We start from the raw sequence: 13,608 nt of genomic DNA, 5'->3' as shown, positions 1-13,608 counted from the left end.
TTTTGCTTGTTGATAGAATAGCTTATCTCACTAAGATATAAGTGTATATATGTATATATGTACTTCCGAGATTTTCGGAGGAAGTACTAAGGATGTGAGTTGACCGTTGTCAACAGATAATTAAATAAAGGGGAAAAGTTTCTCCTTGAAACTATATTCAAAATATTAAATAAGTCGGGATAATATTCACCGACGATCTGAAATTATTCGAATGATATTTTGAAATCAGGAAGTATATTTTAAATCAGGATCTATGATTTTTAAATCAATAATAAACCCTTTAAGAATAATAAATAATTAAATAATAGTCGATAAATAATTAAACCTCGAATGAGTTTACTCTCTAAAAGAATATTTAAAATAATATTCCTCAACCAGTTTGTATCTACATAATTAATAATCTATAATGATTAATCGGGTTTGAAATAAATATTTTTTGGAGTATACTACTCCCATAATAAAGGAATAAGTATATAGTATATATTATTCGAACCATAAAATATAGTTGAGGTAATATGATCGTTGGGAAATCGTTTTAATAAAAGTTTGAGGTATTTTAATATTTCGTAAGTGGACGATGAGTCCCTTTAAAACGTACTACTATGGACTTATAATCGCCCTATAATATCACCGGAATGATTCCCAGGTTTTATAATCCTCTCAAGAACATCATGTTTTTGAGGCAACAACAATCAATCTTAAATCTACTTAACTTAAACACCAAGATTTCATCAATACCACTCATTGAACTAGGTTTACTACCACATACTAAATGGATCTTAAAATGAATCTTAAATAAAGTTGGGCCAAAGATTTTTACCTTTCTTGAAAGCTTGAGATGTGTTCTTGATGATGGTGGAGGTTTGGAAGTGCTTGGTATGATTTTTGGAACCTAAAACCACCATTGAAATCAAGAAACCAAAAACAGGTTACTATTCATATTATTCACTAGTGACTTTCTTGATTTCACCCATCAAACCTTGATAAAAAGAGATGAAAGAATTTTATTACCTTAGTTTGATTGTTAGGAATCTTGAGAATTAATGGGATGATTTTATCATGGCCAGATTTTGAGATTTCAATTTGGATTTCTTTGTTTTTCTTGGAATGACCGAATGGAAGCAAGGTGAAGGGGGGTATTTATACTTGCTTCTCTTGGTTGCTTCTCTAGGTTGCTTCTAGGAAATGGGGGTGATATCTTTCCTTGATTTTTATTCTCCTAGGTTGAATCCTAGGTTTATTCTTGTTATAAATCTTGGGGATAAAATCTAAGTAGCTTTCTAGCTTACAAGCTAACTACATGGGTTAGCTTCCTTAGCACACTATTTTGCTAGCTAGCTTGATCATCCTATGGTTAGCTCACTATTTGATGAAGTAACCATGGTTACTTTCTTACCATGGTTTAGTTAGTGTGTTATGTTTATTTAATCATTTACGCGTTCGCTCGGTCGCTTAAACGTTTTCGTAATACTTATTCGTAAATGGTTCGGGACGTAATTCCTTTAGTATTTATTCCTTATATTTTTAATTATCATACTTGAATATAAATCCATAGGGTTTTAATCTCATAATTATATTGTGATCCCCGTAATCCTCGATGGGTCGTAAATACGGTCGTTTTTCAAAGTTCATTTTCTTCGAAAACTAATAGCGTTTACATACACTCATTTGGTACGTATAACCGTAATATCAACTTTGAAACTCATTTTCTCATGTACTAGATAGTGTGGGCTTAAAAGTTTTTCCCGTACGGCAGGGTTACTATTCATTAAACGTTTTACAAGGTCTCAAAATTTCGAGTTATTACAGATAGGATGAAAAGGTGCAAACCCCTAATACCCTAAAGTTGTGAGCCTATAAAAGGCCCCAAAAAAGGGCTTTTCGGGGTTGGAAAATATTTACACACACCACTGTATAATTATTTGAATAACTATTTCTTTCTTCTTCCTCTCCTTCACAAAACCCCATTCTTATTCTCACACCGTAGTTGCCGCGTGGACAAGACCCCCCGTTCTGTTTTACAGAAGCCCCCACACAGCAGCTTAACCACACAACTCCTGCCATGTGTACTGGACTCGAGCTCATGGAGAGAGAGGAAAAGTCTGGGGAAGAAACAGAGTTATCACTACCTATGTGGTGGTTTGCTAATATTTGTCAGATATCACATGGGGAAGACAATAACTTTGGAAGTTGAGAGTTTCCATACCATAGACAATGTCAAGGAAAAAATTAAAAACAAGAATGATATTCCTCTTGAACGGCAGAGATTAGTTTTCGCTTGTAAGCAGTTGGAAAATGAAAGAACTTTGAAATATTACAACATTCAGAACGATTCCACTCTTCATTTGACAAAAAGGAAGAGTTGAATGCACATATTTGTAAAAACTTTGGCAGTGAAGACTATCACTTTGTTTATGAATAACTCGACCACTATTGGTGATGTTAAAGCAAAGATCCATGTCAAAGAAGGCTTGACATTGGACTACCAAAGGTTGTTATTTGGTGGCAAGCAGCTTGAGAATGGTCAAACTCTAGTATACTGTGGTATTTCTAACTGGTCTACCCTTGATTTGGTGAAGCAGCTGCCCTATTCCATATCAAGTAAGGGTGAACCCAATAATCCTACAAATGTCGATACTGATGATGGGATACCAGAAGAAGAGGATACTGAGGATTTCCTTGAAGGGTCAATCGAAAAAAGTCAAAGCTCGACTTCTGATTCAGTACAAGAGAGATGTATGAAGAACATATCTGGATGTAAAGGGGATGCATGTATTAAAATACATTTCGATTGCTAGCTACATCAGTTTTTGGAAGTGATGCAGAAAATGATCTTAATAAATAAAATAAATAGATAGAACTATATGTCTTAGGTTTGCTATCTTTTCCAGCTAAGGAGACTAAATACCAAAAGGAGAATTTGACTGTGAGAGACCAGAGCCAGGTCAGGACTTGCACAGATAATACTCAGATTTCTAGGGTGTGAGTGCCAACTATTAAAGGGAGGAGAAGATCTAGTGATCATGCGACTGGTATGTATACTGGCCCGAGAGATTTTGAACCCAAGAGAAGAAGAGTTGATAATACATTGCTTGGCAACCCAGTTAGAAGTCAAGAGCTTTTACCCAATCGGCATATTTCACTTTATCAAGAGGATACTGCCAACATCTCTACTGAAGTGATGATATTACAGCTAAGCGAAGTACATCTTAATCCTCACATCCCTAACATAAGCCTCCTTACTTTCTCCTTGATACCGTAAAGTTATGTTATCATTTTGTAGTATGTACCAGCTGTGGGGAGGCATTTGGAGTCTCAAGACTTGATGGTTAGCAAGCTCAAAGAGGATGTACAAAAGAATGATGAAGAGATCCATTCATTCACAAACAAACTTGAGATGACAAAGAATAAGGTTTCCCGGCTTAGGAGGATCATATCGAAGGTGGCTGACGTAGTACAGGAGATAGGATCATGAAAATTTGAAGGTGGTTTTCTAGTCTCCTAACATAGTGTTAAATGCTTATGTGCAGAAAAAAGACACATGACTGAGTTGTATTCCTTTCTATTGAAAGCAGCTAGTGATAAGATCTAAGCAATTCAGCTAGAGCCCAACTCAGGTCTAGGATGATCCAGGATCAGTTGGACGACTAAGACCCCCTCACCCAAAACAGTCTAGTGGAGAGACCCAGGCTAAGGTTGATAGCCAAGCCCAGGCCCAACCCAGGAGTAGGGTCACCTCCCAGTTAGGATCCAACCCAGCTAGAGCACACTCGAGGGGGGTCCCCCGAGAACATGCATACCCCCACAACCCTCCAAAGAAGGGCATGTGGGCATGTGACAGTGACAGCTATTAATAACCAATATCTAGGACAAGCATGACATGCATCAGCATACCTTTGGTGCATCCTGAAGGTAGTCCACACCTAGACACGTGTACGTAATCTGTCCACGCCAGGCCTCATCCTCCTCCAACAACGAACGGCCCTGATCTAAAGGTACCAACCCCTAAACCCTATCTTTGGGCTATAAATACCCCAAAGGGAAAGGGTTTGGGGGTTAAACACATACACGCTCTCACACAAACTCATACACACACAGCCACCTCTATTTCCTATCTATATTCGTGTTCTCCAAACAAGTTCTTACTCTCACACCGGAGGCGCCGTGGGGCTCAAACCCCCCTCTGGTGTTGTTTTGCAGACACCCCATAGCAACTACACCTCAGTCACCGCAAGGAAGTCTAGGCACGACATCGGAAGGAGCCGCCCCGCTCACCAGAGTTATCATTTGGCTCTAGAAGGAGGGTTCTCCATCCTTGGGTCACGGTGCCCCTGGATTCAGCTTCATCAAAAAACTCATAAAAGAGTTCATTTCTTTAACCTGTAAGAAACCAAGCAACCATACTCTTTCATAGATTTAAATGCTGTTTATTTAAGCCACATTTGTGTGTGCTCGTCATTTTAGGCAACATTTGTGTTTGCGCAGTTTCTTTTGTTTTTTAAGCCACGTTTGTGTGTGCTATAGATAGTTTTAATTATTTTAAAATCCAGATCTGCTTTAGCTTGCATATTGTCTTCATGTTTTAGACCCCGCTATACTGGTTCAGCAATATTGTTAGCAAAACCCAGAAAAATTGTTTGCTGTTGTTCTGGAAAATTTTTGTTACCTTTGAAAAATAGCGTCACATCTACATTTTTAGCTTCAAATCTTGGTTAGTTGTTGTTTGTACAGTTGAGATATTGGCAAGAGCAGGAAAGAGCATAGCTGGTAGACCTTCTGCAAGTACTCAAGTCCAAGACCAAGACCATTCTTAGGCACAAGACCCCGGGGGAGACCGAGACACCCTCTAGGAGCAACAACATTCCCCGGTCTTGGAAAGGGTAGTAACGCCCCGGGATGCCAGGAGTCTTATTGAGCTAAATCAATAAAAGTATACCAATATTCCAGTGGCCGAGGAGCATATGGCTAACTAACCAGCAATAAATTGGATGAAGCAATCTGGCTCTACAGAGAAGAGCAAGCCCAGGGTCAGCTAGAATTCGAACAAGAGGATGATCAAGAAGAGTCTGGGGACACTCAGCAATCTAGGAGATCTGTCTTCGACCGTTGAAATATTAAAGAAGTAATATCTGTGAGGATCAGAATATTCTTGAAAATTAGGAAAAAATCCCAGGAATTAAGGGAAAATTCCTGAAAAATACCAAAAATATCCTTAAGAAAGGGAAAAAGGTAATAAAATAATAGGGAAGTTCTAAAAACAACCCTGAAGCCATGTACAAGGCAAATCATTGTAAATGTGTAGGTCGCTCCACACTTTACGCCAAAACGATACCCTGTAAGGTAACAAATGAACTTAACTTCTGCAAAATCTTTTAAGGTTTCCCAGAAGTTGGGGGGCAAATGATAGGGAATAAAATAAACCCTGATTGCATAATTAATATCGCATTAATTGTATTAACATTGGGCTGACAGTTAAGCCCATTAGAAGAGGCCCAAGACCCTTGATAGGGGCCAAAAATAGCCTAGGAATATAATTGGTGTTAAAATTAATTAGACCAGATACGGTCCAATAACGAAGCCCAATTAGAAAGGGCCCAAAACCCTGAATATTAATTAATTTCATAATTAATTAATAAGGGATAAATCAGCTGTCAAGATGAGTCCCAGTGAGGATATAAATCCTTGAAGATTAGCCCCCAAGGGACCTGATAGGATAAGGAATTAGTTTCCTACTTCCTAGGACTCCAAAGTGCATTCTAATTCTGAGACTTGCCCACCAAGTCTCCTAACCCAAGTCCAATTCAAGGACTCCCAACATCTATATAAGGGGTCTCACCCCACAAATCAGAACTACGTTTTGGCTTAATCCTCGATTAAGGACATACAGGCCACTATGTCCTTGGTGTGCCCTCGCCGCCATAGCCCCGAGGGCAATAATCAAGAACTACGTTTTTGGCTTGATTCTCTAATTCACAGAGATACATAGGCATCCCGTAAAGGCAGAGTTAAGATACGAAACACGAGAGCAGCCATTAAAGGCCTTGAGCTTCCGAACCTTAGTAAAAAATACAACAATTAATATACCTTAGTTTTTAATCCACAACACCTCCAATATCATGCAAACACACAAGATCATCACATATGTTTCACATTCACACTTTTAAATATTTTCATCCCTTTTTAATACGGGTACTGTTCAACTTGATGGCCCGACGACACAGCTTAATCCCTTAGCTGATTCATCAAACTGGAACGAGTTACTTTACATTCCTAGTTACTATTACATAATAATAACATTTAACTATATAATCATTTAATCTTTTATTTATTCACAAAAATCCACATAATCCATAAAACTATATTTTAATCTTTAAATTACATCGCGAAATTCCCAGTCACTACAATCTACCCCTTAAAAGGATTTTGTCCTCAGAATAGTCTAAAAATAGATGGGGATATTTCTCTTGCATTTCACTTTCGAATTCCCAAGTTGATTCCTCTATCTTAGAATTTCTCCACAAAACTCTAACTAAAGGCACCACTTTATTTCTAAGCGCTTTTTTCTTTTCGATCTAGGATTCGCACTAGTTGTTCTACATATGAAAGATCTTGTTGAATCTCCGTTGTTCCAACTCGATCACATGACTAGCATCGGCATTATACTTTTTAGAAGGGAGACGTGGAACACGTTATGAAGATATTGCATCTGAGAGGGTAATGATAACTCCTATGCCACTTTTTCGACTTGCCCTAACACCTCGAAAGGTCCAATATATCTACGACTTAACTTCCCTTTCTTCCTGAATCTGTATAGACCTTTCCATGAAGAGATCTTTAACAGTGCTTTGTCTCCGGGTTCGAATAGCATATCTTTTCTATTTTTATCTGCGTACTTTCTTTGTCGATCTTGAGCAGCTACCAGCCTTTTGTGAATCACTTCCACTTTCTCTTTCGTTTGTTGCACTAATTCTGGGCCCAACAGCTTGCGCTCGCCAACCTCATCCCAATAGGTAGGGGATCTATATTTTCTTCCATATAACACTTCATAGGATGGCATGCCGATACTCGCGTGATAATGTTATTGTAAGAAAATTCAATTAACGGCAAATTGTCATCCCAATTTCCTTTGAAATCCAACGCCTAAGTTCTCAACATATCCTCGATCATTTAAATAGTCCTTTCGCTTTATTTGTCAGTCTGCGGATGATACGCCTTACTCATTTTTAACTTAGTTCCCAAATGAACATGAAATTGTCGCAAATATCTCGAGTTGAATCTCAGATCTCTATCGAATACGATAGACACTGGTACTCCATGACGCATTACAATTTCATCCAAGTACATTTTGACCAACTTTTCCAATGAGAATCTTTCGTTGATAGGCAAGAAATGTGTTGATTTTGTCATTTGATCGACTATTACCCAAATCGCATCTTGATTATACTTAGTCTTTGGCAATCCTATCACAAAATACATCGTGATATGCTCCCATTTTTATTTGGGTATATCCAATGGTTGAAGCAATCCACTCGGTCGCTGATGTTCCACTTTTACTCTTTGACACGTATAGCATTTACTTATCCATTCCGCGATTTCCTTTTTCATATTTGGCCACCAATAATTCTCTTTTAAGTCCTTGTACATTTTCGTACTTCTAGGGTGAATCGAAAACCTCGAATTATGTGCTTTGTGCAAAATTTCGTGCTTTAGTTCCACAATGTTAGAATCCAAATACGTGAGCCAAATCAGTATATTCCTTTCTCATCATTTTGAGTTCTAACCTCTTCTCCTGTCAATTTGTCATTTTCGTGATTCATCACTTATTCTTGACAATATCGAATCTTTTCCAAAATCTCTGGCTGAAATGTCATCGCATACGTTGCTTCATTTACAAATTCTAGAACTCGTACTTCTATTTCCAACTTCTCAAATTCCTTGATCAACTCTTCGAACGAAGTCAACACATTCAACATTTCCTTGCGGCTTAACGTATCCGCTACAACATTCGCCTTCCCGGGATGATAACTTATCGTACAGTCGTAATCCTTGATCAATTCCATCCATCTCCTTTGCCTCATGTTCATTTCTTTCTGCGTAAAGATATACTTTAAGCTCTTATGATCCGTATAAATCTCACACTTTTCTCCGTAAATAGTGCCTCCAAATCCTAAGAGCAAACATAATTGCTGCTAATTCCAAATCATGCGTAGGGTACTCCGGTTCGTGTGGCTATAAATTCCTTGACGCATATGTTATTACCTTTCCGTGTTATATTAGCACACAACCTAGTCATTTATATGAAGCATCATTGTAGATTATAAACTCACCCGTCTCATCGGGTAGAACCAATACCGGTGCCGTTACTAACCTCTTTTTTAGCTCTTGAAAACTTTCCTCACACTTATCCGTCCAAACAAACTTTTCATTCTTCCTTGTCAATTTAGTCAAGGGAACAACAATCTTAGAAAAATCTTGTACGAGTCTTCTATAATATTCCGCTAATCAAAGAAAACGTCTTACTTCTGTGGGAGTCTTTGGCCCAATTCATCATAGCTTCTACCTTTGCGGGATCGACTTTGATACCCTAACTATTGACTACATGTCCGAGAAAGTGAACTTCCTTTAGCCAAAATTCACATTTCAAAAACTTCGCGTATAACTTCTCTTTCCTTAAAATTTCTAAAGAAATCCTCAAATGTTCCATATATTCAGCCTCTGACTTAGAGTATATCAAGATATCATCAATAATACACTATCACAAACTTATCTAAATATTGCTTGAGCACTCTATTCACAAGATCCATAAATGCTGCTGGCACATTATTCAAACCAAATGCCATTACCAAGAACTCATAGTGTCCATATCTCGTTCAAAATGTCATCTTGGGTATGTCTTCGGCCTTGATCTTTAATTGATGGTATCCAGATCTTAAATCAATCTTCGATAAATAGGTAGCTCTTTTCAGCTGATCAAATAAATTATGAATTCGCGACAGAGGATACTTATTCTTAATAGTCAAATTATTCAATTTGCGGTAATCGATACACAATCACATGCTTCCATCTTTCTTCTTTACGAATAACACTGGTGCACCCCACGGGGATACACTCAGGTGAATTACTCCTTTGTTTAACAATTCTTGCAATTGTATCGTTAATTCCTTCATCTTGACAGGCGCCATTCGATAGGGAGCTTTCAAAACTGGTTCCGTTCCAGGAGCTAAATCGATCATGAACTCAATCTCTCGATCCGGAGGTAGTCCAGGTAATTCATCTAGAAACACATCGAGAAAATCTTTAACTACTGGAATATCCTTAATTCTTAAGGATTCTGCCTCTACATCTTTTACATGAGCCAAATACGCTTCGCATCCCTGTCGTAATAATCTCTTCGTTTGGATAGCCGTTAGAAACTTTCCTGCCTCTTTATTCTGAATATCACCTGAACACCATCTTTGGACTTTAATTTCACTTTCTTGCTTTTACACTCAATTTGCGCGTCGTGGTTTAACAACCAACCCAGCCCTAATATAACGTCAAATTCTCCTAGCTTAAAAGGTATTAAGTTAGCAGAAAAGTGCCGACTGTCTATAAGCAATTCGCAATTAGGACAAATCCTGTTGGCAGTAACTCTTTCTTGAATCGCTACTTCTATAATTAAAGTGGTTTCAAGAAGATACGCAATGCACTTTAATCTATCAATAACACTTTCAGCAATAAAAGATCTAGTAGCTCCAGAGTCCATTAACACTTCGACTTCTACTGAATTTATAACAAGCGTACCTGCTACCACATCCACATTCTGCACTGCATCTTTCATGGTCATGTTGAATGTCCTTGCCCTTGACTGGGCTGTTGGTGTTTCTGGGAGTGGTGGTCCAACAATCCTAAGAACATTTACCTTCTGAACAGGCTCCCTACAGTTCCTTGCCATATGGCCTACCTTCCCATATTTAAAACAAGTCATCTCTGGCTTTCCTGCACCGCTTGGGCATTCCGTTGAGTAGTGTCCTTTCTGGTTGCATTTAAAGCACGTCACATTTAGCTTATTGCACCTCCCCAGGTGTCGCTTTCGACAAATCTTACACTCCTGAATCTGGGGTCTATTATCCTTCACTGCTTGTCCCGACTTCTGGAAACGATTTTTCTGATTTCCATTCCCAGACTTGAATTCTGAAACTTCTGGTTCTGATTCACAAGATTCTTCCCAAACTTTCCTCCAAACTTAAAGCTTCCTTGTTCTTGATCAGATCCCTCAAACTTTCTCTTCTTTCCTTTATTTTCCCTCTTAGTTGCTTCTCTTTCTCCTTCTATAATTATTGCTTTATGTACCAAAATTGCATAAGTCCTTATCTCCAGAAGAGCCACTTGACTCTGAATTCATGGCTTAAGTCCTTGTTGAAATATTTTGGCCTTCTTAGCTTCTGTATTCACGTACTCAGGCATAAATTTGGCCAACTCTGAAAACTTCACTTCATATTCCGCCACTGTCATGTCTTCTTGTCTAAGATTCAGAAACCTCATTTCCAACTGGTCTTGCATATAACTTGGCAAATATTTCTCTAAAAACATCTTTGTAAACTTTTCCCAGGTTATAACTTCTCCTTCAAGCAATGCCTTGGAAGATTCCCACCAATAACTAGCCTCATCTTTAAGATAATAACTCATGTACTGCGCCTTCTTATCATCCCTGACTTCCGCTAACTCAAAAGCCTTCTCCATTTATGTCAACCAAGACTGAGCTTTAATCGGATCTGGAAATCCTACAAACTCTGGGGGATGTACGGATTGAAATTTCTTGAAGTTACCGACTTTAGGGGCTGAGGGTTGTTGCAAAAGTTGGAAGAGTCGGTTCATCATAGGAGTATCTTGGTTTTGTTCTTGATCTTGGGTTTGAGTTTCCTCTTCTTGATGATTTGGTTAATTGGCCATTTCTTACAAACCTGAATGAGCAATTATTTAACAATACGATAACATGGCATATATAACAATAGAGACTCTTTTAGAAATTGCTTTACGGATTTTAAGTTTTACCCAGTTGCGCATGCAATCCTATTACAACATAACTCGCTCATTTATTAGTGTTCTCACAAGATACAAAGTATGTTTTCATAGGGTATTAAGTACGGTTGCTTGGAAACATGATATGCAAAATAGTTTATGAAAATTCCAAGGTCCACAATATAAAACAAGATGCATAATTTATTTAACGATTCAAAGGTACTCAGATAAAAGGTTCGAGTACAACAAGTGCTGACATAAGGTAAAATAATAAAACAGGGTTAAATAGAGGAAAAACTGGATAATATCCCCCTATCGACCCCTAACTTCTACCTAACTACTACTGCTGCAACCAACACTAAGTTCTGATATTCAGTCATGAAAAGAAAAAGGGATCCCGATATCTGACCAAGTATCCCAAAGCCTATCAGTGCTGAAAAGAACCACAAACACAATAACCACGGGCTCCACCAGATGTCCCATCTGAACTCACAACCTCTCTAACCATCAAGAATCTTCCTCAACACTGTTAGCATCCAACGAATGATCTTACGCACTCTCCGGGCCTCAGCATCAGCATCATTAGAAGATGGTCCCTCATCCAACCTCCTCTGGGCAACCTTCTCCACCATCTGAATACGAACTCTCCACTCATCCTCCAGCACCGACGTCTGCTGCCTAGACTCACGAGCTAGCCTATCCACCAAAGCTCTTAACTCAGGAATACGGGAGTAAACAAAATCTCGATTCTGGGCCAACTTGCCACCAATACTGACAGGCATACGCACAAGCATAGCAAACTCTCGTTCAGGGGCTGGGGTCTCTAGATCCTGTCTTAGGGGAGAAACATGCATATGGGCCTCACTACTCTCAGATGGATCCTCCTCAGGGTCTGAATTAACATACAGGGTCTCCACTGAAAGGGGTGAAATAGAGTCCACTGGGGAACCAGGTAAACTCTGCCCAGATTCTGAATCGCTACCAAAACTAGGGTCCTGAGATGAAACATAAAACAATAGCCAATAATCAACATTAGGGTTAAATAAGACTTCCAACTGACTCCACACCCTAACTCCAAATACTATCTTGACCTAATTACCTTACTTGGACTATACCTAATAGTCTAACTCAACTCTATATGAGTCAAACACTCTCGTAATATATATATATACCCAAATACCCTTTTATCCTAACTTATCTCAGGGACTAGATCCTGTAGCTCTGATACCATTAAACTAATAATAATAACAGATATAATAAACCCTGATTAAATAATAACAAGATCTAAACATGATTAAGTTTGAGACAAAATTACAACAGCCAACCAGAATAAATATATTACAACCCAAAATATTAATAAAATTCAAATTCATTCGATTCTGACATAGAACCAACAGATAACCCACTGTATTCGATCCAACTTATAGATTCCTTCCAACTATTACACTTGCTCAAACACACTGCTACCTGATCTGACATCTGGAGACCTACGACGCGGTAAGGACCACCAGGAACGCTCTTCCGAGCGGTGCGCCTAAGTCTGGCCATCTTCTTGCTTAACTGCCATGGTTAGATCAAAGAAAATAAATGAGCACAAAAGCTCAGAAAGTAACTATATAACAGTTCTATAATGCAGTAATAATATCAATATCAACCTCTGAGGCATTCTAATTTAAATCTCTAGGTGGCAGATTTCTATCTTTGACTATGTAAAGATTATGAAAAAATGTTTGGGCTTTCAAGAATCAAGGCTCAGGATAGGGTGAAAGCCGACATTCATCACAAATCATTAGAAGGATTTCAATGAGTTGCTCAATTGAAAGGAAGCATGTAATTAAGCTTCGAGAATCAATATCACTATTAGTGTAAAGTAACAGGGTTCTCAAATTCCACAATTTAAACAAAATATGATTCAATCCATTTCAGTTTTAAGGAAGCTACTTCTTGAAGAATGTAATCAATTTTTCTTTTATTAAACAATAGGGAACCCATGATTGGAATACTCATCTTATTATATATAATACGGGTATTCAGCCTGTACCGACCTCCATCTGGTCGTTATGGTACCTATGGCATTATTTCAGCCTTATGTCGGACTATCCCCGCTAGCCTATTATATGACTGGACTAGTCCCACTAGTCTCTTACATCTTTATCCTATCCATCAGAAATTCGTTTGGAAAACCTTTGTGTCGGAAGAAGGAAAAGTTGACTAGGTTCATTTTATCATTACCAAGAAGGTGAAATCATTTGGACTTATTCAAGTAAAAAATCATTCTTAAGTTCAATTCAAGATTCAAGAGAAGTGAATGAGTCAGAAGTAACAGGAATCAATATTAAAGATCTTGATCAGAGGAACACAAGGTATAATAATTCCGAATTAGAATAGTTTCAAAGAATCCAGGTTAGTCAAAGCGATACGTAAGGGAATTCATGCAGGTTCTCTTAAGGTTTACGAGATTATAGGGTGACAAAGGAATTAAGCAAGGTAATAAGGTTTGAATCAATAAAGTTGCTATAAATGGGTCGAACAGGATTCAATAACAAGTTATCACAAAAATCAAAATCAAGATTTCTCAAAATCAAAGACAGGTTTATCATAATTGCT

General features: G+C 38.1%; 1 protein-coding gene and 1 pseudogene across 1 annotated transcript; one reads left to right on the top strand and one right to left on the bottom strand.

Moving 5' to 3' along the window:
* Window positions 1-3,475, top strand: part of LOC141685384 (polyubiquitin-like) — a 53,889-nt pseudogene extending 50,414 nt beyond the window's left edge.
* Window positions 3,476-7,820: 4,345 nt separating this feature from the next.
* On the bottom strand, window positions 7,821-9,934 carry LOC141685383 (uncharacterized). Its single transcript, XM_074490488.1, has 3 exons — window positions 9,586-9,934; window positions 9,095-9,442; window positions 7,821-7,996 (listed from the first exon to the last, which is right to left on the bottom strand). The coding sequence occupies exons 1-3, from the start codon at window positions 9,932-9,934 to the stop codon at window positions 7,821-7,823; spliced, it is 873 nt and encodes a 290-aa protein (XP_074346589.1).
* Between the last annotated feature and the right edge of the window lie 3,674 nt (window positions 9,935-13,608).

The sequence above is a fragment of the Apium graveolens genome, chromosome 9, assembly GCF_009905375.1.
Source record: "Apium graveolens cultivar Ventura chromosome 9, ASM990537v1, whole genome shotgun sequence".
Classification (NCBI taxonomy): Eukaryota; Viridiplantae; Streptophyta; class Magnoliopsida; order Apiales; family Apiaceae; genus Apium; species Apium graveolens.
Note: the sequence above shows the minus strand (reverse complement) of the source record. Positions and strands in the feature narration are given on the sequence as shown.